Below are 26,101 nucleotides of genomic sequence, written 5' to 3' on the forward strand. Positions count from 1 at the left end.
TGCTCAGACGGTTTATAGGAATGGCCAGCACCATAGAACCCACGAAGGGATTCACAGTAAACCCAATCTGGAAGGTTCATTGGGACTGTCAGAGACCATTTCAATTTATAAAGCTAAAATACAATAAATATTTGAAGCAGAGGACAGTTGGATTAGTTTGGATTGCTGTAGCTAAGAGCCGGTACAGACATGATGGGCCAAATGGCAGACTCCTGTGCTGTAAACTTGTTTGGTTTATGTCCAGTTTTAGTGCAGTAACAGGCCTCACCCATTAAACCCCTTAAATCACCTGCGACAAAGCAGTGCCAGGGAGACAACTCTGCTCTGCAATTGGTCGATGATGTTTCATTCAACTGCAGGTGCAAGTGACATAATCGAGATTACTGGCTACACTAAACAGAGGCAGAGGGTCAGACTGAGGGGTGAGCAATCGCTGAAGGTGTGAGCAGGGCAGAGGGACGGAGCAAGGCCAGAGGGATTTTTGAGAGAATGATAGGATGACAGAGATGTTGAGCCTTCTTGAACCATTGCAGTTCTTGTGGTGAAGATTCTCCCACAATGGTGTTTGAATTGCTGTTTCTAAGATTTGGATGCGGTGACAATGAAGGAATGGCGATAGATGCCCAAGTCAGGATAGTGCACAGGATAGTGGAGGAGAATTGGTAAGTGATGGTCGAGGGTACAAGGCTGGAGGTTGCTGTCAGAGTAAGCTTCCTGTACTGGTCCTCTGCACAGTGCTCACGATGGGAAAGCTATCCTAAAGATTAGTTTGTTATTACAGACTCTAGGAGCACTCAATATTCCATCACTTGCAGTGCTGGAAATAACTAAAATGCATTTTGCAGCAGTGTTGGAGCATGTTATAACAAACTCTATCATTACTGAGTTTCAGTGACAGGCCTATATTCAGGGTGATGAATATTCAGGGTAATGGATCACATAATCGGCACAATGTGTAGTTTGTGTCAGCTATTGCTCAATTATAAAATGTCAGCAGTTGTGGGGCAGCTTTTACCAATATTTAGTTTGGCATTTCTGTAAAACTGATCTGGACGTGTCAAAACAGTGAAATCTGAAATAACCAACATGTGAAAAGCTCTCTGTCACAGTTAAAGAAAATGATCCAACACCAAGGAACGCAATGAGTATTTCAGCTCAGTAACTTTGTGCAATTCAAATTCTTCACAAAGCTCACTTAACATAAGAAATAGGAACAGGAGTCGGCCATATGTCCCCTCGAGCCTGCTCTGCCATTCAATATCATGGCTGATCTGATCATGGACTCAGCTCCACTTCTCTGCCCATTCCCCATAACCCCTTATCAATTAAGAAACTGAATAAATTTAAGACAGAAATAGACAATGTCCCAGCTTCCACAGCTCTCTGAGGCAGCGAATTTTACAGATTCACAACCCTCACAGAGAAGAAATTTCTCCTCATCTCAGTGTTAAATGGGTGGCCCCTTATTCTAAGATCATGTCTCCTCCATCATTGGAAACATCCTCTCTGCATCCACCTTGTCAAGCCCCCTCATAATCGTATACGTTTCAATAAGATCACCTCTCATTCTTCTGAATTCCAATGAGTAGAGGCCCAACCCACTCAACCTTTCCTCATAAGTCAACCCCCTCACCTCCGGAATCAACCTAGTGAACCTTCTCTGAACTGCCTCCAAAGCAAATATATCCTCTCGTAAATATGGAAACCAAAACTGCACGCAGTATTCCAGGTAGTCCACTTGCCTCTTACTGCCCCTCACTGTGGACAGGGCCCATTGCCCCTCACTGTGAATAGGGCCCACTGCCCCTCCTTGTGAATAGGACCAATTGCCCCTCCTGCCGCTGATGTAATGCAGCATGGATCTGTGTGCAGTACGAGCCACGATTTGCCCAAACATGGCCCCATGTGATGCAGCGATGTGTGCACAGACCCAGTGCAGTGGGGGCCCAGGGTTCAGGAGCTGATCTTTGGTACGATGTCAGTAAATTGGAACTTGTTCGATTCGTCTACCCGACAGCAGTGGCCGAGGCCTTTGTACAAACTGATTTCCACCTCGATATTGTGATTGTTACAGGATACGGAGCAGGATATCGATAAAAAGTCCACAAAACAGCGTGGGTAACGCAGAGAGTTTGAGAAAAAGCAACAGAAAATCCAAGGGCACTAAAGTCAGGGCGTGGACCAGGCAATTAGAATCAAGGATGACAGCACTGAGAATTCTGATGTCGATTCTGTGTCAGGAAATATTGGATTGTGAAAATTCTCCTATAAGGTCTTAATCTGGAACAGATTTTTATTTTTAAATCACTAAAACATGAGAAGTTCATGAACATGCAGTTAAATAGAAACATAGAAAATAGGTGCAGGAGCAGGCCATTCAGCCCTTCGAGCCTGCACCGCCATTCAATGAGTTCATGGCTGAACATGAAACTTCAGTACCCCCTTCCTGCTTTCACGCCATACCCCTTGATCCCCCGAGTAGTAAGGACTTCATCTAACTCCCTTTTGAATATATTTAGTGAATTGGCCTCAACTACTTTCTGTGGTAGAGAATTCCACAGGTTCACCACTCTCTGGGTGAAGAAGTTTCTCCTCATCTCGGTCCTAAATGGCTTACCCCTTATCCTTAGACTGTGACCCCTGGTTCTGGACTTCCCCAACATTGGGAACATTCTTCCTGCATCCAACCTGTCCAAACCCGTCAGTATTTTAAACGTTTGTATGAGGTCCCCTCTCACTCTTCTGAACTCCAGTGAATACAAGCCCAGTTGATCCAGTCTTTCTTGATAGGTCAGTCCCACCATCCCGGGAATCAGTCTGGCGAATCTTCGCTGCACTCCCTCAATAGCAAGAATGTCCTTCCTCAAGTTAGGAGACCAAAACTGTACACAATACTCCAGGTGTGGCCTCACCAAGGCCCTGTACAACTGTAGCAACACCTCCCTGCCCCTGTACTCAAATCCCCTCGCTATGAAGGCCAACATGCCATTTGCTTTCTTAACCGCCTGCTGTACCTGCATGCCAACCTTCAATGACTGATGTACCATGACACCCAGGTCTCGTTGCACCTTCCCTTTTCCTAATCTGTCACCATTCAGATAATAGTCTGTCTTTCTGTTTTTACCACCAAAATGGATAACCTCACATTTATCCACATTATACTCCATCTGCCACGCATTTGCCCACTCACCTAATCTATCCAAGTCACTCTGCAGCCTCATAGCATCCTCCTCGCAGCTCACACTGCCACCCAACTTAGTGTCATCCGCAAATTTGGAGATACTACATTTAATCCCCTCGTCTAAATCATTAATGTACAATGTAAACAGCTGGGGCCCCAGCACAGAACCCTGCGGTACCCCACTAGTCACTGCCTGCCATTCCGAAAAGTACCCATTTACTCCTACTCTTTGCTTCCTGTCTGCCAACCAGTTCTCAATCCACGTCAGCACACTACCCCCAATCCCATGTGCTTTAACTTTGCACATTAATCTCCTGTGTGGGACCTTGTCGAAAGCTTTCTGAAAGTCCAAATATACCACATCAACTGGTACTCCTTTGTCCACTTTATTGGAAACATCCTCAAAAAATTCCAGAAGATTTGTCAAGCATGATCTCCCTTTCACAAATCCATGCTGACTTGGACCTATCATGTCACCATTTTCCAAATGCGCTGCTATGACATCCTTAATAATTGATTCCATCATTTTACCCACTACTGAGGTCAGGCTGACCGGTCTATAATTCCCTGCTTTCTCTCTCCCTCCTTTTTTAAAAAGTGGGGTTACATTGGCTACCCTCCACTCGATAGGAACTGATCCAGAGTCAATGGAATGTTGGAAAATGACTGTCAATGCATCCGCTATTTCCAAGGCCACCTCCTTAAGTACTCTGGGATGCAGTCCATCAGGCCCTGGGGATTTATCGGCCTTCAATCCCATCAATTTCCCCAACACAATTTCCTGACTAATAAAGATTTCCCTCAGTTCCTCCTCCTTACTAGACCCTCTGACCACTTTTATATCCGGAAGGTTGTTTGTGTCCTCCTTAGTGAATACTGAACCAAAGTACTTGTTCAATTGGTCTGCCATTTCTTTGCTCCCCGTTATGACTTCCCCTGATTCTGACTGCAGGGGACCTACGTTTGTCTTTACTAACCTTTTTCTCTTTACATACCTATAGAAACTTTTGCAATCCGCCTTAATGTTCCCTGCAAGCTTCTTCTCGTACTCCATTTTCCCTGCCCTAATCAAACCCTTTGTCCTCCTCTGCTGAGTTCTAAATTTCTCCCAGTCCCCAAGTTCGCTGCTATTTCTGGCCCATTTGTATGCCATTTCCTTGGCTTTAATACTATCCCTGATTTCCCTAGATAGCCACGGTTGAGCCACCTTCCCTTTTTTATTTTTACGCCAGACAAGAATGTACAATTGTTGTAATTCATCCATGCGGTCTCTAAATGTCTGCCATTGCCCATCCACAGTCAACCCCTTAAGTATCATTAGCCAATCTATCTTAGCCAATTCATGCCTCATACCTTCAAAGTTACCCTTCTTTAAGTTCTGGACCATGGTCTCTGAATTAACTGTTTCATTCTCCATCCTAATGCAGAATTCCACCATATTATGGTCACTCTTCCCCAAGGGGCCTCGCACAATGAGATTGCTAATTAATCCTCTCTCATTACACAATACCCAGTCTAAGATGGCCTCCCCCCTAGTTGGTTCCTCGACATATTGGTCTAGAAAACCATCCCTTATGCACTCCAGGAAATCCTCCTCCACCGTATTGCTTCAGTTTGGCTAGCCCAATCTATGTGCATATTAAAGTCACCCATTATAACTGCTGCACCTTTATTGCATGCACTCCTAATTTCCTGTTTGATGCCCTCCCCAACATCACTACAACTGTTTGGAGGTCTGTACACAACTCCCACTAACGATTTTTGCCCTTTAGTGTTCTGCAGCTCTACCCATATAGATTCCACATCATCCAAGCTAATGTTTTTCCTAATTATTGCATTAATCTCCTCTTTAACCAGCAATGCTACCCCACCTCCTTTTCCTTTTATTCTATCCTTCCTGAATGTTGAATACCCCTGGATGTTGAGTTCCCAGCCCTGATCATCCTGGAGCCACGTCTCCGTAATCCCAATCACATCATATTTGTTAACATCTATTTGCACAGTTAATTCATCCACCTTATTGCGGATACTCCTTGCATTAAGACACAAATCCTTCAGGCTTGCTTTTTTAACACCCTTTGTCCTTCTAGAATTTTGCTGTACAGTGGCCCTTTTTGTTCTTTGCCTTGGGTTTCTCTGCCCTCCACTTTTCCTCATCTCCTTTCTGTCTTTTGCTTTTGCCTCCTTTTTGTCTCCCTCTGTCTCCCTGCATAGGTTCCCATCCCCCTGCAATATTAGTTTAACTCCTCCCCAACAGCAGTAGCAAACACTCCCCCTAGGACATTGGTTCCGGTCCTGCCCAGGTGCAGACCGTCCGGTTTGTACTGGTCCCACCTCCCCCAGAACCGGTTCCAATGTCCCAAGAATTTGAATCCCTCCCTGCTGCACCACTGCTCAAGCCATGTATTCATCTGCGCTATCCTGCGATTCCTACTCTGACTATCACGTGGCACTGGTAGCAATCCCGAGATTACTACTTTTGAGGTCCTACTTTTTAATTTAGCTCCTAGCTCCTTAAATTCTTTTCGTAGGACCTCATCCCTTTTTTTACCTATGTCGTTGGTACCAATGTGCACCACGACAACTGGCTGTTCTCCCTCCCATTTCAGAATGTCCTGCACCCGCTCCGAGACATCCTTGACCCTTGCACCAGGGAGGCAACATACCATCCTGGAGTCTCGGTTGCGTCCGCAGAAACGCCTATCTATTCCCCTCACCATCGAATCCCCTATCACTATCGCGCTCCCAATCTTTTTCCTGCCCTCCTTTGCAGCAGAGCCACCTACGGTGCCATGAACTTGGCTGCTGCTGCCCTCCCCTGATGAGTCATCCTCCCCAACAGTACTCAAAGCAGTGTATCTGTTTTGCAGGGGGATGACCACAGGGGACCCCTGCACTATCTTTCTTGCACTGCTCTTCCTGCTGGTCTTCCATTCCCTATCTGGCTGTGGACCCTTCTGCGGTAAGACCAACTCACTTCACGTGATACTCACGTCATTCTCAGCATCGTGGATGCTCCAGAGTGAATCCACCCTCAGCTCCAATTCCGCAACGCGGACCGTCAAGAGCTCGAGGCGGATACACTTCCCACACACGTAGCGCCCAGGGACACCGGAAGTGTCCCCGAGTTCCCACATGGTACAGGAGGAGCATATCACGTGACCGAGCTCTCCTGCCATGTCTTAACCTTAGATACCCTTAAATTGGTAATAACAATGTTACAGTTCACTTACTGATATAAAAAATAAAAGAAAAGCTACTCACCAATCACCAGCCAATCACTTACCCCATTGGCTGTGACGTCACTTTTTGATTACTTTCTACTTCTATTTTGCTTTCTCTCCCGCTGTAGCTGCAGCGGTCGCCTTTATAGGCCGCTCCGCCACTGCTCCCGCCTCTCACCAACTGCCGCTGACTCTCGATCTCCCGCTGGGCCTTTATAGGCCGCTCCGTCGCTGCTCCCGCCTCTCACCAACTGCCGCTGGCTCTCGATCTCCCGCTGGGCCTTTATAGGCCGCTCCGTCGCTGCTCCCGCCTCTCACCAACTGCCGCTGGCTCTCGATCTCCCGCTGGGCTTTTATAGGCTGCTCCCCTCTCACCAACTGCCGCTGGCTCTCGATCTCCCGCTGGGCCTTTATAGGTCGCTCCCCTCTCACCAACTGCCGCTGGCTCTCGATCTCCCGCTGGGCCTTTTATAGGCTGCTCCCCTCTCACCAACTGCTGCTGGCTCTCGATCTCCCGCTGGGCCTTTATAGGTCGCTCCCCTCTCACCAACTACCGCTGGCTCTCGATCTCCCGCTGGGCCTTTTATAGGCTGCTCCCCTCTCACCAACTGCTGCTGGCTCTTGATCTCCCGCTGGGCCTTTAAAGGTCGCTCCGACACTGCTCCCGCTGGCTCTCGATCTCCCACTGGGCCTTTTATAGGCTGCTCCCCTCTCACCAACTGCTGCTGGCTCTCGATCTCCCGCTGGGCCTTTATAGGTCGCTCCCCTCTCACCAACTGCCGCTGGCTCTCGATCTCCCGCTGGGCCTTTATAGGTCGTTCCCACCTCTCACCAACTGCTGCTGGCTCTCGATCTCCCACTGGGCTTTTGATAGGTCGCTCCCCTCTCACCAACTGCTGCTGGCTCTCGATCTCCCGCTGGGCCTTTATAGGTCGCTCCGACACTGCTCCCGCTGGCTCTCGATCTCCCGCTGGGCCTTTTATAGGTCGCTCCCCTCTCACCAACTGCCGCTGGCTCTCGATCTCCCGCTGGGCCTTTTATAGGTCGCTCCCCTCTCACCAACTGCCGCTGGCTCTCGATCTCCCGCTGGGCCTTTTATAGGTCGCTCCCCTCTCACCAACTGCTGCTGGCTCTCGATCTCCCACTGGGCCTTTTATAGGTCGCTCCCCTCTCACCAACTGCCGCTGGCTCTCGATCTCCCGCTGGGCTTTTATAGGTCGTTCCCACCTCTCACCAACTGCTGCATTATATCTGCATTGATACAGCACACTTTTGTCTAATTAGTTTAGAATCATTTTCAAAAGAAGGAACTGCCATATTTTTCTAGTGTTGGTCTACTCACTGCTCTGGAACCTCAGTATTAATCACGTGACCATCGCCATCGGGGCAGTGAGCACGGGGTGATGGGTGAGTGGGACTGGGTGTGAGTTAGGACACGGGGCAGTGAGCACAGGGGGTGATGGGTGAGTGGGACTGGGTGTGAGTTAGGACACGGGGCAGTGAGCACAGGGGGTGATGGGTGAGTGGGGCTGGGTGTGAGTTAGGACACGGGGCAGTGAGCACAGGGGGTGATGGATGAGTGGGACTGGGTGTGAGTTAGGACACGGGGCAGTGAGCACAGGGGGTGATGGGTGAGTGGGACTGGGTGTGAGTTAGGACACGGGGCACAGGGGGTGATGGGTGAGTGGAACTGGGTGTGAGTTAGGACACGGGGACAGTGAGCACAGGGGGTGATGGGTGAGTGGGACTGGGTGTGAGTTAGGACACGGGGCAGTGAGCACAGGGGGTGATGGGTGAGTGGGACTGGGTGTGAGTTAGGACACAGGGCAGTGAGCACAGGGGGTGATGGGTGAGTGGGACTTGGTGTGAGTTAGGACACGGGGTCACCCACCATCCTATCTCCTTCCCCCTCCCCCACCCACCATCCTATCTCCTTCCCCCTCCCCCACCCACCATCCTATCTCCTTCCCCCTCCCCCACCCACCATCCTATCTCCTTCCCCCTCCCCCACCCACCATCCTATCTCCTTCCCCCTCCCCCACCCACCATCCTATCTCCTTCCCCCTCCCCCACCCACCATCCTATCTCCTCCCCCCCCCCACCATCCTCTCTCCTTTCCCCGCCCCCACCATCCTCTCTCCTTCCCCCTCCCCCCGCTATATTTTCCCGCCATTCTCTGAGTTCGAGACTATCGCTCAATGTACCGAGTATGTGATTTGTCTGTACGTGGGCACAGTACGGACGTGTGCATGCAGGTTACGCCTGTACGTAAGCATGTCCTTGAATTTCCTGCGTGGGTGCATCCCAAAAATTAAACCCAAAATTGATCCCATTCTCCCGATTGTGTTAGTCTGGAATTTCCTGCCAATACTGTTAGAATAGACAGAATGTGAAAAAGGCGTAAATCAGTATAAACCATCAGAGGCCAAAGTCAATGCCAAACTCGCACCAGCTCCAAGTATGAAATTTTGAGTTTTAACTCATTTAAACGTCATTGACGTATATCAGGGCTGTGCCTTTAACCTGCAATTGGAGAACTGTTTCAATTTTTAACGTGACTTATCCTTTGTTATAAAAATACATTGAGAAACAGAAAGTATCGAGCCGATCTCAGTGAGGTCACAATTTTTAAAAACCCACAAAAAATGCAAGAAAGCTCCCGTTTCCCACTGAGCCCAAGTCTGGAGAGTCGCTGAACAAGCTCAATTATAGGAAACTCATGCACGGCTTTGTAACTTGGGATGATCTTCCCAGAATCTCCTACATCCCAGAACGGAGTAAACTTAAGGTGATCCAAAGTCCTGCTGCCCATGTCCTAACTCGCACCCAGTCCCGCTCATCACTTGCTGACCTACATTGGCTCCCGGTTAAGCAACGCCTTGATTTTAAAATACTTATCCTTATTTTCAAATCCCTCCATGTCCTCGCCCTTCCCGAGCTCTGCAATCTACTCCAGCCCCACACAGCCCCCCACGATCTCTGCAAATTCTGGCCCTCTGAACATCCCCGATTTTAATCGCTTAATCATTGGTGGCCGTGCCTTCTGTTGCCTGTGCCCCAAGCTCTGGAATTCCCTGCCTAAACCTCTCCGCCTCTCTACCCTCCTTTAAAGTCACTCATTAAAACTGACCTCTTTGACCAAGCATTCGGTCACCTGCCCTAATTTCACCTTATGTGGCTCGGTGTCAAATTTTGTTTGATAATCGCTCCAGTGAAGCACCCTGGGACGTTTCACTACGTTAAAGGTGCTATATAAATGCAAGTTGCTGTTGAGTTTGCCATGTTAAGTTTATAAATATTTGAAACAGAATATGGGAAAGGTTCCGGGGAGGGGGGGGGGTTGGGCCGAAGTGAATGACATTTTCACGGTCACCATGGGTGCGATGGGCCAAATGGCCTTTTGCAATGCCCTAAAAGCATGATTTTATATTCTGGCTTTGAGCAAAGTCTTAAACCCACTAATTACCACCTTCCAGTTTGTTCAACCGGCAATCTGAGACAGGAGATTTTCCACTCACTTGTGTCGAAGCTGCTTCACTGACAGGCTGTCTCCTTGGAGACGAAGGATTCTTTTCTGCTCCTTGTCTTCTCTTTTCTTGCACCAGCTCTTCCTCCACCATCTCTTCCTCCTCTTCCACCGCCATCCAATTATTTAAGTGAATTGCAGAATGCAATTCAAGGAACTGTGGTAATGGATCCTCTTCAATGGAAATGATTCTCTGCAAATACTGTCTTGGTCTTACTTTGCCTACAGATTCCTTCTCTGTCCTGTTTCTGATGTGACAATGGCCGTTTGCTTGTTCCAAATTCTTTGCGACTGACTTTGAATCGCTGAGCTCCTCACTGTCACCACCTTTACTGAAAAAGTTAAAAACAAAATAATGAGCCAGAGTATAAAACATGAACCAATTTCCCTCCTGTTCCCAATTAGTAAGCAGCACGGGTTTGTGGGTTGTGTCCTCCAGCGCTGAGGCGGGGGTGCAGGTGAGGTTAGAGCCACTCACGTCTCCACCCACTTCCCTCTCCAAAGGCCCCGACGTGCTGTTGTCTCCCAAATCCCTGCCCATGGGGTGCCGCAGGGATCAGTGCTGGGACCCCAACTATTTACAATCTATATTTACAACTTGGAGGAAGGGACTGAGTGTAACGTAGCCAAGTTTGCCATCAATACAAAGATGGGAGGAAAAGCAATGTGTGAGGAGGACACACAAAATCTGCAAAAGGACGTAAGACAGACTAAGTGAGTGGACAAACATCTGGCAGATGGAGTATAATGTTGGAAAGTGTGAGGTCATGCACTTTGGCATAAAAAAATCAAAGAGCAAGTTATTATTTAAATGGAGAAAGATTGCAAAGTGCTGCAGTACAGCGGGACCTGGGGGTACTTGTGCATGAAACACAAAAGGTTAGTATGCAGGTACAGCAGGTGATCAGGAAAGCCAATGGAAACTTGGCCTTTATTGCAAAGGGGGTGGAATTTAAAAGCAGGGAAGTCTTGCTACAGTTATACAGGGTATTGGTGAGGTCACACCTGGAATACTGTGTGCAGTTTTGGTTTCCATATTTACGAAAGGATATACTTTCTTTGGAGGCAGTTCAGAGAGGGTTCACTAGGTTGATTCCAGGGATGAGGGGGTTGACTTATGAGCAAAGGTAGAGTAGGTTGGGCCTCTACTCATTGGAGTTCAGAAGAATGAGGTGTGATCTTATCGAAATGTATTAAGCTTATGAGGGGGCTTGAAAAGGTGGATAGAGAGAGGATGTTTCCACTGATGGGGAGACTAGAACTAGAGGGCATAATCTTAGAATAAGGGGCCGCCCATTTAAAACTGAGATGAGGAGAATCTTCTTCTCTGAGGGTTGTAAATCTGTGGAATTTGCTGCCTCAGAGAGTTGTGGAAGCTGGGACATTTAATAAATCTAAGACAGAAATAGGCAGTTTCTTGAACGATAAGGGGATAAGGGGTTATGGGGAGTGGGCGGGGAAGTGGAGCCGAGTCCATGATCAGATCAGCCATGATCTTATTAAATGGCAGAGCAGGCTCGAGGGGCTGTATGTCCTTCTCCTGCTCCTATGTCTTATGTTCTTATGTTAACTCCCTCCGATCTAGTTTCCACCCCGGCTACAGTACTGAAACGACGCTAAATAAAGTCATAAACGACATCCGAAGTGACTGTGACCACCTTCCTCTCTTACAAAAACCTGAGCTCATCCAACTCCACTGTCTGTCTCCTAACTGGCACCAAGTCCCATTCCCCCTTTATCCCTGTGTCACTGACCTTCTTGGCTCACGGTCCAGCAATACTACCAATATAAATTTCTCATTTTCATGTTCAAGTCTCGCCCTCCCCACCTACAACCTTCCCCCCACCCCATCTCTCCATTCCTCTGACTGACCTCTTGCGCATCACCACCGGCGGACATGCCTTCAGCGATCCAGGTCCCACACTCTGATTTCACTCTATAACCCTCTCCACCGCCCTCTTCTCCTTTACGCTGCTCCTTAAAATCTACCTCTTTGATCGTGCTTTTGCTCACCTGTCCCTATATCTGCTCTTTGTCTCAGCATCCATTTCTGTCTGTGCATTGGGACATCTTTTTCCATTAAATCTGTTACTTATACTCTGTTTCCTGGATAATTTCAGAGAAACATATTGCCAGATCGTGCAACGTTAATGATATTCGACAAGTCCGTACAGAGGATCCTCTCACCAGACAAGAACAGCAGACTGTTGGACGGGTATACTTGTATGTAACCAATAACTGATAAAAAAGCACAGGGACTCCTCTTTATTTTATTGTTTAAAGATGGTGCCTGGCGCCAACGGTGGCTCAGTGGGAAACACTCTCGCCTCGGAGTGAGAGATTCCAGATCCACTCCAGAAACGCAAGCACAAGTAGGCCGACAATCCAGTGCAGCATTGAGGGAGCGCCGCACTGTCAGAGGGGCAGCCCTGAGGGAGCGCCGCACTGTCGGAGGGGCAGTCCTGAGGGAGCGCCGCACTGTCGGGAGAGGCAGCCCTGAGGGAGCGCCGCACTGTCGGAGGGGCAGCCCTGAGGGAGCGCCGCACTGTCGGAGGGGCAGTCCTGAGGGAGCGCCGCACTGTCGGAGGGGCAGTCCTGAGGGAGAGCTGCACTGTCGGAGGGGCAGTCCTGAGGGAGCGCCGCACTGTTGGAGGGGCAGCCCTGAGGGAGCACCGCACTGCTGGAGACTTTCAGATGAGATGTTAAACTGAGGCCCCGTCTGCTCTCTCAGGTGGATGTAAAAGATTCCACGGCACTATTTCGAAGAAGAGCAGGGGAGTTATCCCCGGTGTCCTGGGCCAATATTTATCCCTCAATCAACATCACCAAAACAGATTATCTGGTCATTATCACATTGCTGTTTGTGGGAGTTTGCTGTGCACAAATTGGCTGCCGCTTTTCCCACATTACAACGGTGTCTACACTTCAAAAGTACTTCATCGGCTGTAAAGAGCTTTGGAACATGCGGTGGTCATGAAAGGTGCTATATAAATGCAAGTCTTTCTTCCTTTTCAATGTTGTTGCTGTTGTTTGGAATTTTTCCCATTTGCGGCCTCAAGTACCGGAATCAATTGCTCGGGTAATGGTGGAAGCTCCAGCCCTGCCACAACATCATGCTCAGCCCCACACCGAGACAGGCAGGTCCTGCACCCGTCACACACCAAGCACCCTGTGTCTGAATCACCGTGACTGGGATCGAGGGATCTACCCTGGCTGGGATCGAGGGATCCAACCTGGCCGAGATCCACCTTGCCCGGGATCGAGAGATCCACCCTGCCCGGGCACTTTACAGAGAGAATATCGGGGAACGGTGGGGTTGGGAAAAGAGGGTTGGGGGAGCGGGGTCGCGGGTGGCAGGGGCCGAGGGTCGTGGGTGTCGCGGGGTCAGGGGGTCGAGGGGGTCGAGGGTTGCGGGGTCAGGGAGGCAGTCCTGTGTCTCTTGGCTCCACATGGATGCTTTTAAAAATGTTAATTAATAAACCCGAGCATCAGTGGACGGCAAGGCACAACACCTGCTCCACTCATCTTGCTCAATACCTGTGAGGGGCTGAAAGCCCCTCGTTTACATATGCGAGCCAGTTTTAGGCCGCTGCCAATTTTGGGCCGGATGTTTTTCAGGCTTCCTTTGGCCTCAGATGGTTGGTCCCTGAAACTGTGAAAGTGCTTCGATGAGATCCAGTTCCTGTCTCCTAGTGTCTAAAGCTCCCTGATAAACCTTTTTTCATTAAAGATCTACCCCGTATCTTTAAACATGCAGAATGTAACTTTCAGGTTGGTTGGTTATTAAGAATTTTTAATGAATAATTCCATCACACTTCAGTACATCACCGCCAGTTAAAATGACGAACAGGACAGTGAGAGTCTATTGCATATCACGGACCCTGGAACTGACCTGGCACATGACAGCCTTCTCTCTGTATACTGATCAGCAACAGACACAGTTCTTTGCCTCCGTGATGTGGAAGTTCCAGGGAAGGAAGGTTTCTGTGAAATAATGTAAATAATTTTATAGTTTCCTTTTCAAAAATGCACGTGTGATCTCCATGAAATCTTTTCAGTCACAGAACAGTCTCTATTTTAAAGACAATTACAGCAACAATGCAGCAATGTATTTGTAAAGACAAACACAATGTTTGTTCTGTGTATAAGATCATGACATAAAGAGAGAGAGAGAGAGGAGAACGCACCTGAAAACCAGACAGGGACAGATCCTGGTTATCTCGAAGATGTTTGTTCATTTCTCTGCAGTATATTCAAATGTAATTCAATAAATAAAATGCTACTCAAAACTACCAACATCAATGAAGCTAAAAATCTTCATTTTCACTGTGCAGAATGCAACACTCATCTGAATAATTATTCATCAATACACACCGTGCTTCCAAATCATTCTCCGCAACAGAACCCGGCTAAAGTGACATTTTCTACAATTCTCAAATCTGTTCATTGCCTAAATTACACAAATTGACCAAAAGTTTACTCGATTCTAGCGAACGTTTACTCGATTCTAGTGAAAGGTTACACGATTCTAGCAAACGTTTACTCGATTCTAGTGAAAGTTTACTCGATTCGACTGATTCCATATTTGAACATTTCTAAATCCCCGGAGGTGACCAGTTGTTGACGCCTCTTTCTCGGTATATTGCCCGATTACAAATGGTTCAAACAACCCCTTTGAGGTAGCGTTTTCTCTTTTGAAATTGACAGTATTACCATCACTGTAATGAGTTGTTTTAATGATTTAACTCTCCGGTTCCATTAATGTGAAGTTGCCAGCTATTATTTTATTATTTTAATTTTTTTTGGTGGTATTTTAGTCACTTCAAGATCAGAAATATTCAATAGCTTGAAGTGAGGATGCGTCCTGTTCTTCAATCCTGCCCTGGCCAAATAAATAAAATAAGTTTCTGCCCCACCCTCAATATACAGACTCCCATCCAAGTGAGATGGCGATTCCAGCAACGTCTGAGATCAGAACATAATTTAAAGAGCAAGAAATATCCCGTTTTGCTCAAGTCTTAAATATTTTGTGGCCAAATCACGAGTAGTTCAGCATGTTGCCCTTGATTCTCATTCTTCACCCTGGGCTCTCAAGACTTTATAAACCACAAGTGGTGACCACTGACTATCAGGATCACGGTCGAACCAGGACCGATTTCACATCCTTACCTGAGTAGATCCAGCTGTTTACGGAGGCTCACATTCTCTCTCTCCATGCCCTCAGTGACTCGATAGAGCTCCCTGAGGGAAATACATCATTCAAATATATAATTGTCAAGATTCAAAAATTAACTTACTTCAGTTTTCTCTTCTTAAATTAAAAATTTCAGCTATATAAATTTAATTGAATAATTTTGTTAATCCTGATACGAAAGGGCATTGTATCACAAACAAGCATTTCTGGTTTCCAATAAGCTTCCTGCTTATAGCCAGTTATGTAAACTTCAAGCACTACACAAGCAGAAATACAACAAAAGAACATAAGGATTTAAGAAAAAAAGAGCAGGTGTAGGCTATTCGGCCTCTTGAGCCTGCTCCACTATTCAATAAGATTATGGCTGATCTTCTACCTCAACTCCATGGGGATGGCATCAAAAGGAAATTAGGGATGCGTGCAATAAAGGTACAGCAGTTATCATGGGTGACTTTAATCTACATATAGATTGAGCTAACCAAACTGGTAGCAATACGGTGGAGGAGGTTTTCCTGGAGTGTATAAGGGATGGTTTTCTAGACCAATATGTTGAGGAACCAACTAGAGAGAGCTGGCCATCCTAGACTAGGTGTTGTGTAATGAGAGGGGATTAATTAGCAATCTTGTTGTGCGAGGCACCTTGGAGAAAAATGACCATAATACGGTAGAGTTCTTCATTAAGATGGACACAGTTAATTCAGAGACTAGTGTCCTGAACTTAAAGAAAGATAACTTTGATGGTATGAGATGTGAATTGGCTAGGATAGACTGGTGAATGATACTTAAAGGGTTGACGGTGGATAGACAATGGCAGACATTTAAAAATCACATGGATGAACTTCAACAATTGTACATCCCTGGCGTAAAAATAAAATGGGGAAGGTGGCTCAACTGTGGCTAACAAGGGAAATTAGGGATCGTGTTAAATACAAGGAAGAGGCATATAAATTGGCCAGAAAAAGCAGCAAACCTGAGGACTGGGAGAAATTTAGAATTCAGCAGAGGAGGACAAAGGGTTTAATTATGACGGTGAAAATAGAGTATGAGAGTAAGCTTGCAGGGAACATAAAAACTGACTGCAAAAGCTTCTATAAATAAGCGAAGAGAAAAAGATTAGTGAAGACAAATGTAGGTCCCTTGCAGTCAGAATCAGGTTAATTTATAATGGGGAACAAAGAAATGGCAGACCAGTTAAACACATACTTTGGTTCTGTCTTCACTAAGGAAGTACTAGGGGACCGAGGGTCTAGCGAGAAGGAGGAATGGAAGGAAATCCTTATTAGTCAGGAAATGGTGTTAGGGAAATTGAGGGGATTGAAGGCCGATAAATCCCCAGGGCCTGATAGTCTGCATCCCAGAGTATTTAAGGAAGTGGCGCTAGAAATAGTGGATGCATTGGTGGTCATTTTCCAACATTCTATAGACTCTGAATCAGTTCCTATAGATTGGAGGATAGTTAATCTAACCCCACTTTTTAAAAGAGGGAGGGAGAAAACAGGGAATTATAGACTTGTTAGCCTGACATCGGTAGTGGGGAAAATGTTGGAATCAATTATTAAAGATGCAATAGCAGCGCATTTGGAAAGCAGTGACAGGATCAGCCCAAGTCAGCATGGATTTATGAAAGGGAAATCATACTCGACAAATCTAGAATTTTTTGAGGATGTAACTGGTAGAGTGGACAAGGGAGAACCAGTGGATATGGTGTATTTGGACTTTCAAAAGGCTTTTGACAAGGTCCCATACAAGAGATTAGTGTGCAAAATTAAAGCACATGGTATTGGGGGTAATGTACTGATGAGGATAGAGAACCGGTGGCAGACAGGAAGCAAAGAGTAGGAATAAACGGGTCCTTTTCAGAATGACAGGCAGTGACTAGTGGGGTACCACAAGGTTCAGTGCTGGGACCCCAGCTATTTACAATATACATTAATGATTTAGACGAAGGAATTGAGAGTAATATCTCCAAGTTTGCAGATGACACTAAGCTGGGTGGCAGTGTGAGCTGTGAGGAGGATGCTAAGAGGCTGCAGGTGACTTGGACATGTTAGGTGAGTGGGCAAATGCATGGCAGATGCAGTATAATGTGGATAAATGTGAGGTTATCCACTTTGGTGACAAAAACAGGAAGGCAGATTATTATCTGAATGGTGACAGATTAGGAAAAGGAGAGGTGCAACGAGACCTGGGTGTCATGGTACATAAGTCATTGAAAGTTGGCATACAGGTACAGCAGGCGGTGAAGAAGGCAAATGGCATGTTGGCCTTCATAGCGAGAGGATTTGAGTATCGGAGCAGGGAGGTCTTACTGCAGATGTATAGGGCCTTGGTGAGGCCACAATTTGAATAGTGTGTACAGTTTTGGTCTCCTAATCTGAGGAAGGACATTCTTGCTATTGAGGGAGTGTAGCGAAGGTTCACCAGACTGATTCCCAGGATGGCAGGACTGACATATGAAGAAAGACTGGATCGACTTGGCTTATATTCGCTGGAATTTAGAAGAATGAGAGGGGATCTCATAGAAACATATAAAATTCTGACGGCATTGGACAGGTTAGATGCAGGAAGAATGTTCCCGATGTCGGAGAAGTGCAGAACCAGGGGTCACAGTCTAAGGATAAAGGGTAAGCCATTTGGGACTGAGATGAGGAGAAACTTCTTCACTCAGAGAGTGGTGAACCTGTGGAATTCTCTACCACAGAAAGTTGTTGAGGCCAGTTCATTAGATATATTCAAAACAGAGTTAGATGTGGCCCTTACGGCTAAAGGGATCAAGGGGTATGGAGAGAAAGCAGGAATGGGGTACTGAAGTTGAATGATCAGCTATGATCATATTGAATGGTGATGCAGGCTCGAAGGGCCGAATGGCCTACTCCTGCACCTATTTTCTATGTTTCTAGGTTACCGTTCAGGTAAAACCTGCCTCCATGTGGCGGTCTCTTTTGCTGCTGGAGCAGAGGACTGCCCGGACCAATCTGGGGAGGGAGCGGGCGAGAGGACTTTTGTCAGCATTGCACACCGGCGTTCCCCAGCGGTCTGCTCTCCCCGCCGGTGTGAGGACCTGACCAAACTCGCTCGGAGGGGAGAGCGCCCAGAAAACACTGAGACCGCCGAAAAAGCTCGACGTCAGCTGACGGTAAGTCGACCAAACTCGGGCACTTTATCAATCAGTATTAACCATTTTCACAACTTCTGCACTTTTTGCCTGGCTGGGCAGCTGAGGCAGATTGAATTAAATTTAGGACTGAAGGTATATGAACTGAATCGGAGAGTGACAGCGTGCAAAAAAACTTGCCCAATTACCTCAATTGCCTCTTTACTTCCTGTGGGTTTAAACAGCTTTTTTGGATCTTTGACCCTATCATACCATTGAAGTAGATTCTTGTTTTAAAAGATAATATTGGTTGCTGCATGAGAACCTCCTGGAACTTAAAAGGTATCAGATCAACACAGTTTTAAATAATTAGGAATACACAAAATGAAAAATGTTATTTACTACAAACCAAAAAATGATCTAGAAAGCAAATGACAATAGGATTTCAATATTAGGAGTTCTAATTATACATCGCATAGCAACATAGAAATTTACAGCGCAGAAGGAGGCCATTTTGGCCCATCATGTCCGCATGGCCCTTGGTCGGCAGCCCTGAAGGTTACATATAAACCTATGAACAATGAACAATGGCGGAAAGGTAAAGAGCACCTGGCCCAACCAGTCTGCCCCATACAACTGCGAGACCCCTTGCACCGAAACATTCTACACTCCACCCCAACTAGAGCCATGCGATCTCCTGTGAGAGGCAAAAAAAGATAAAAACCCAGGCCAATTGGGGGAAAAAAAATCTGGGGAAAATTCCTCTCCGACCCATCCAGGCGATCGAAACTAGTCAAGGAAATCACCCTGGTTAGCTTCATTATGTATTTTCTAATACATTTCGAGGTTCAAAGCCCATTTCATGTTATCAAAGACCTATTGTCAGGGGGACTCACATTTCTCTTTCCTCCTGCACGCGGGATGTTTCCTCCTGCAGATCCTGTACTTGATGCTGAGCACCCAGCAGGTCAGCACTCGCATGCTGGAGATCTTTCTCCAACTCCTCGTTGATCTCGTTTAGCCTCTGATTCTCCATCTTGGACACTTGCTTCTCACTGAGGAGCTCCGCACACTGTCTCACCAACTGGCGTGGGTCCACAAGAGAGACAATGAAATTGGGCCGGCATTTTCTCTGGACTCTGGGGCACTAACCCAGTGTTAACATTACACAGCTTTGCTTTAGAATGGACGATAAATGGAGCTTCACTAACATCACCCGCATCCGAGAACAAAATAAAACTTTGTTTACAGAACATGTCAAGTCAACTCATAATTAATTTGACGAACACAGATAGTTCAACTTGGAATGAATGAACAAGCTTTAAAAGTACAAACATTGCTAGAAATCAAGGGACACTGGCACTTGTTTGGAATGTACAAATGTCACAGCCTCTTACTTATCCTGTTCACTCACATTGGACCTTACATCCTTAAACGAATACACTCTACACTGCAGCAGAATAATGGGTGGGTTTTACACGGTTACAGTGGTGTGTGACATGACAAGGCGTGGTGAGGCTTAATATACTTTGAGGTAAATTAATTTTTCTTTCCCTCTCTCACACAAACTTTTTCTTTGAGAAACAAGCAATAAAAATGTATCTGGGATAAACAACGGAGAACAAATCACCAGAATCTATGGATAACTATCCCTTCAGCACAAATGTCAGCAACTGAGAAAAAGGTTTTCAGGTGAAACATTTTGAAAGTTTTGAGGGAAAAGGCACAAATAGGTCAGATTGTGCAATTACAGAGCGGCAGGTTTAAATAGGCAAAATACATTACTAATGTGGCAACTATATCATGGTATAAAGTTGACACAAAAGAGGGACAACAGGAAGTCATGTTTTGCAGATAGGAAGTGCATTCAGAGGCAAGATTTTTAATATCATGCCGTGGGATTACACACAGGACATCGAGACATGGTGTAATCGTCAGGGGAAGTGAGGCACACATCGATTACAATACAGAACATTTGTGGTGCTACGTGACATAGTGTGCAAATAAATCTTCATCTTAATGTCGTATATTCTGTCCTTACTTTTCTTTATTTCCATTATAAATTTCGATATCCAGATTTATGTGACATTGTAATTACAGCTTCCCACCAGTGGTGCTGCTGTCGAGCCGCCACTGGGAGCACTATCATTGAAATGAATGCACACAGATACAAGATTAATATATTACAAATCTTATATCTCTGCTTACTTCCCATCGACAAACTCACATCATGTGCTTTGCCCACACTTTGTCGCGTTTTCCATTCAGTTTTCCTGTCAACTGGATTCTGTAGCATTTAATTAAATTAAAGACATGTATTTCACAGTAACATTGCCCTGTTTAAAAAAACCTGGTAACTACAGGCCAATTAAATCTCACTTGGAGAATCATGGGTTAATAAGGGACAGCCAGCACGGATTTGTTAAAGGTAACTTGTGTCTGTCTAATCTGATTGGTGAGTTCTTTGATGAAGTAACAGAGAGGGTTGATTAAGGTAATGCAGTAGATAGAATCATAGAATGTTTATAGCACAGGAGGCCATTCGGCCCGCCGAGTTCATGCTGGCTCTCATTTCAGCTAGTCACATTCCCATGCCCTTGCCCTGTAGCCCTGCAAAAAAATGTTCCTTAAGGTACTGATCCAATTCCCTTTTTAAAGTCACGATTGATGTTGTTATATATGGACTTCAAAAGCATCTGATAAAATATCGCATAACAGACTTATTTGGAAAATAGAAGCACATGGTATTACAGGTACGATGGTAACTTGGGTACATAATTGGCTAAGGGATAGGAGGCAGAGAGTAATGGTGAACACATTTTTTTATGACTGGAGAGAAGTGGGGTCCCCTAGGGGTTGGTATTAGGACCATTGCTTTTCTTGTTATATATGAATGAGCTGGACTTGGGAACAGGGAGTACAATTTCAAAGTTTCGGATGATACAAACTTTGGCAGTGTAGTGAATAGTGAGTAGAATAGTCGCAGCCTTCATGAGGACACAGGCGGACTGGTGAAATGGGCAGGCAGATGGCAGATGCAATTTAATCCTGCAGAGAAGTGTGGAGAAACAACATGGAGAGGCAGGATAATCTAAATGGTACTATTTCGAGAGGGTGCAGGAGCAGAGGAATCTGGGGCACATATTCACAAATCTTTGAAGGTGGCAAGGCAAGTGGTTAAGAAAGCATGTGGGATACTTGGCTTTGTAAATAGAGGCACTGAATACAAAAACAAGGAAGTCATGCTAAACCTTCATAAATCTCTGGAGTATTGCGGACAATTATGGGCATCCCATTTTAGGAAGACTGTACAAAGGAGGTTTACCACGATGGTACCAGGGATGGGGAACTTCAGTTATGTGGAGGGACTGGAGAAGCTGGAATCAAAGAGTTAAACACGTGGCTCAAAGGCTGGTGTGGGAGAAATGGGTTTTGGTTCGTGGGACACTGGCACCAGTATCGGGGAAAGAGGGAGCTGTTCCGTTCGGACTGCTCCACTTAGACCGTGCTGGGACTAGAGTCCTGGAAAATCAAATAAATAGGGCTGTAGAGAGGGCTTTAAACTAATTAGTGGGGGAGGGGGGTAGGATTCAGGTGAGCAAACATTTAAAAAGTCAAAGAATAAGGAGAAGTCAATAGAGCAGGGTAGCACTGGGGGAAATAAAAACCAGAGCGTGCCAGAAAGGGATCGAATGTATAAACATAAAGGTGAATCAGGAAGTGGGATCGAAGCAGGAAAAAAAATAGTAAAAAAACAAATTTAAAAGCTCTTTATCTGAATGCACGTAGCATTCGTAACAAAATATATACAAATGGGTATGATCTGATAGCCATTACAGACCCATGGTTGCAAGGTGACCAGGACTGGGAACTAAATATTCAGGGGTATTTGACAATGCGGAAGGACAGACAGAAAGGAAAGGGAGGCGGGGTAGCTCTGTTAATAAAGGATGGGATCAGTGCATTAGTGAGAAACAATATTGGCTCAGAGGATCAAGATGTTGAATCAGTTTGGGTGGAGAGAAGGAATAATAAGGGGAAAAAGTCGCTGGTGGGCGTAGTCTATAGGCCCCCTAACAGTAGCTACACTGTTGGACGGAATATAAATCAAGAAATAATGGAAGCTTGTAATAAAGGAACGGCAATAATCATGGGCGATTTTAACCTTCATATTGATTGGACAAAGCAAATTAGCCAGGGTAGCCTTGAGGAAGAGTTCATAGAGTGTATCCGGGACAGTTTCCTTGAACAGTACGTTACGGAACCAAACAGGCAGGCTACCTTGGATCTGGTGCTGTATAATGAGACAGGATTAATAAATGATCGCGTAGCAAAGGATCCTCTAGGGATGAGTGAACATAGCATGGTTGAATTTCAAATTCAGTTGGGGGGTGAAAAAGTTGGATCTCAAACCAGTGTCCTAAGCCTAAATAAAGGAGACGAGAAACATAGTAAATAGGTGCAGGAGTAGGCCATTCTGCCCTTTGATCCTGCACCATCGTTCAATAAGATCATGGCTGATCGTTCCCTCAGTACCCCTTGTCTGCTTTCTCTCCATACTCCTTGATCCCTTTAGCCATAAGGTCTGTATCTAACTCCCTCTTGAATATATCCAATGAACTGGCATCAACAACTCTCTACGGTAGGGAATTCCACAGGCTAACAGCTCTGAGTGAAGAAGTTTCTCCTCATTTCAGTCCTAAATGGCCTACCCCTTATCGTAAGACTGTGTCCCCTGGTTCTGGACTTCCCCATCATCGGGAACATTCTTCCCGCATCTAACCTGTCCAGTCCCGTCAGAATCTTGTAAGTTTCTATAAGATCCCCTCTCATCCTTCTAAACTCCAGTGTATAAAGGCCCAGTTGATCCAGTCTCTCCTCATATGTCAGTCCTGTCATCCCAGGAATCAGTCTGATGAACATTCGCTGCACACCCTCAATAGCAAGAACATCCTTCCTCAGATTAGGAGACCAAAACTGAACACAATATTCCAGGTGAGGCCTCACCAAGCCCCTGTACAACTGCAGTAAGACCTCCCTGCTCCTATACTCAAATCCCCTAGCTATGAAGGCCAACATACCATTTGCCTTTTTCACTGCCTGCTGTACCTGCGTGCCAACTTTCAATGACTGATGTACCATGACACCCAGGTCTCGTTGCACCTCCCCCTTTCCTAATCTGCCGCCATTCAGATAATATTCTGCCTTCGTGTTTTTGCCCCCAAAGTGGATGACCTCACATTTATCCACATTATACTGCATCTGCCATGCATTTGCCCACTCACCTAACCTGTCCAGTCACCCTGCAGTCTCTTAGCATCCTCCTCACAGCTCACACCGCCAGTTTAGTGTCATCTGCAAACTTGGAGATATTACATTCAATTCCTTCATCTAAATCATTAATGTATATTGTAAATAGTTGGGGTCCCAGCACTGAGCCCTGCGGCACTCCACCAGTCACTGCCTGCCATTCTGAAAAGGACCCATTTATCCCGACTCTCTGCTTCCTGTCTGCCAACCAGTTCTCTATCCACATCTGTACATTACCCCCAATTAAATGTGCTTTGATTTTGCACACCAATCCCTTGTGTGGGACCTTGTCAAAGCCTTTTGAAAGTTCAAATACACCACATCCACTGGTTCTCCCTTGTCCACTCTACTAGTTACATCTTCAAAAAATTCCAGAAGATTTGTCAAGCATGATTTCCCTTTCATAAATCCATGCTGACTTGGACCGATCCTGTCACTGCTTTCCAAATGCGCTGCTATTTCATCTTTAATAATTGATTCCAACATTTTCCCCACTACTGATGTCAGGCAAACCAGTCTATAAATACCCGTTTTCTGTCTCCTTCCTTTTTTAAACAGTGGTGTTACATTAGCTACCCTCCAGTCCATAGGAATTGATCCAGAGTCGATAGACTGTTGGAAAATGATCGCCAACGCATCCACTATTTCAATGGCCACTTCCTTAAGTACTCTGGGATGCAGACTATCAGGCCCCAGGGATTTATCGGCCTTCAATCCCATCAATTTCCCTAACACAATTTCCCACCTCATAAGGATATCCTTCAGTTCCTCCTTGTCACTAGACCCTCGGTCCCCTAGTATTTCCGGCAGATTATTTGTGTCTTACTTTGTGAAGACAGAACCAAAGTATTTGTTTAACTGATCCACCATTTCTTTGTTCCCCGTTATAAATTCATCTGAATCGGACTGCAAGGGACCTACGTTTGTTTTCACTAATCTTTTTCTCTTCACATATCTATGGAAGCTTTTGCAATCAGCTGTTATGTTCTCAGCAAGCTTCCTCTCATATTCTATTTTCCCCCTCCTAATTAAACCCTTTGTCCTCCTCTGGTGTATTACAAAATTCTCCCAGTCCTCAGGTTTGCTGCTTTTTCTGGCCAATTTATGTGCCTCTTCCTTAGATTTAACACTATTCTTAATTTCCCTTGTTTGCCACAGTTGAGCCACCTTCCCAGTTTTATTTTTACTCCAGAGAGGGACATACAATTGTTGAAGTTCATCCATGTGATCTTTAAATGTTTGCCATTGTCTATCCACTGTCAACCCTTTAAGTATCACTCGCCAATCTATTCTAGCCAATTCACATCTCATTTCATCGAAGTTACCTTTCCCCAAGTTCAGGACCCTAGTCTCTGAATTAACTGTGTCACTCTCCATCTTAATAAAGAATTATACCACATTATGGTCACTCTTCCCCAAGGGGCCTTGCACAACAAGATTGTTAATTAGTCCTTTCTCATTACACATCACCCAGTTCTAGGATGGCCAGCCCTCTAGTTGGTTCCTTGACATATTGGTCGAGAAAACCATCCCTAATACACTCCAGGAAATCCTCCTCCACCGCATTGCTACCAGTTTGGTTAGGCTAGTCAATATGTAGATTAAAGTCGCCCATGATAACTGCTGTACCTTTATTGCACGCATCCCTAATTTCTTGTTTGATGCTGTCCCCATCCTCATTACTACTGTTTGATGGTCTGTACACAATTCCCACTAGCGTTTTCTGCCCTTTGGTATTCCGTAGCTCCACCCATACAGATTCCACATCATCCAAGCTAATGTCCTTCCTTACTATTGCATTAATTTCCTCTTTAACCAGCAACGCCACCCCACTTCCTTTTCCTTTCTGTCTATCTTTCCTAAATGTTGAATACCCCTGGATGGTGAGTTCCTAGCCTTGGTCACCCTGGAGCCATGTCTCCGTGATGCCAATTACATCATATCCGTTAATTGCTATCTGCGCAGTTAATTCGTCCACCTTATTCCGAATACTCCTCGCATTGAGGTACAGAGCCTTTGGGCTTGTCTTTTTAACACCCATTGCCCTTTAGGATTTTGCTGTAATGTGGCCTTTTTTGCCTTGGGTTTCTCTACCCTCCACTTTTACTTTTCTTCTTTCTATCTTTTGCTTTTTCCCCCATTCTTCTTCCCTCTGTCTCCCTGCAAAGGTTCCCACCCTCCTGCCTTACAAAGGTATGAGGGCTGAATTGGCTAACGTGGACTGGGAAAATAGATTAAAGTATGGGACAGTTGATGAGCAGTGGCAGACATATAAAGGAGATATTTTCTAACTCACAACAAAAATATATCCCAATGAGAAGGAAAGACTGTAAGAGAAGGGATAACCATCCGTGGCTAACTAAGGAAATAAGGGATGGTATCAAATTGAAAACAAGGGCATACAATGTGGCCAAGATGAGTGGGAGGCAAGAGGATTGGGAAACTTTTAAAAGCCAGCAAAGAACGACTAAAAAATGATAGAGAGGGAAGATAGATTATGAAAGTAAACTAGCACGAAATATAACAGATATTAAGAGTTTCTACAGGTACATAAAAAGGAAAAGAGTGACTA

At 45.7% G+C, this 26,101-nt stretch overlaps 1 protein-coding gene across 1 annotated transcript in view; it reads right to left on the minus strand.

Moving 5' to 3' along the window:
• cracr2aa (calcium release activated channel regulator 2Aa) overlaps positions 1 to 26,101 on the minus strand; it is a 75,981-nt gene that overhangs the window by 26,782 nt on the left and 23,098 nt on the right. Inside the window, exons 7-11 of the mRNA XM_070901567.1 lie at positions 19,116 to 19,303; positions 15,101 to 15,172; positions 14,119 to 14,173; positions 13,824 to 13,915; positions 9,924 to 10,263 (exon numbers count right to left, since the gene is read on the minus strand). Coding sequence (XP_070757668.1) covers positions 9,924 to 10,263; positions 13,824 to 13,915; positions 14,119 to 14,173; positions 15,101 to 15,172; positions 19,116 to 19,303 — 747 coding nt within the window. The remainder of the gene's footprint in view (positions 1 to 9,923; positions 10,264 to 13,823; positions 13,916 to 14,118; positions 14,174 to 15,100; positions 15,173 to 19,115; positions 19,304 to 26,101) is intronic.

The sequence above is a fragment of the Pristiophorus japonicus genome, chromosome 15 (assembly GCF_044704955.1).
Source record: "Pristiophorus japonicus isolate sPriJap1 chromosome 15, sPriJap1.hap1, whole genome shotgun sequence".
In the NCBI taxonomy this organism is placed as follows: Eukaryota; Metazoa; Chordata; class Chondrichthyes; family Pristiophoridae; genus Pristiophorus; species Pristiophorus japonicus.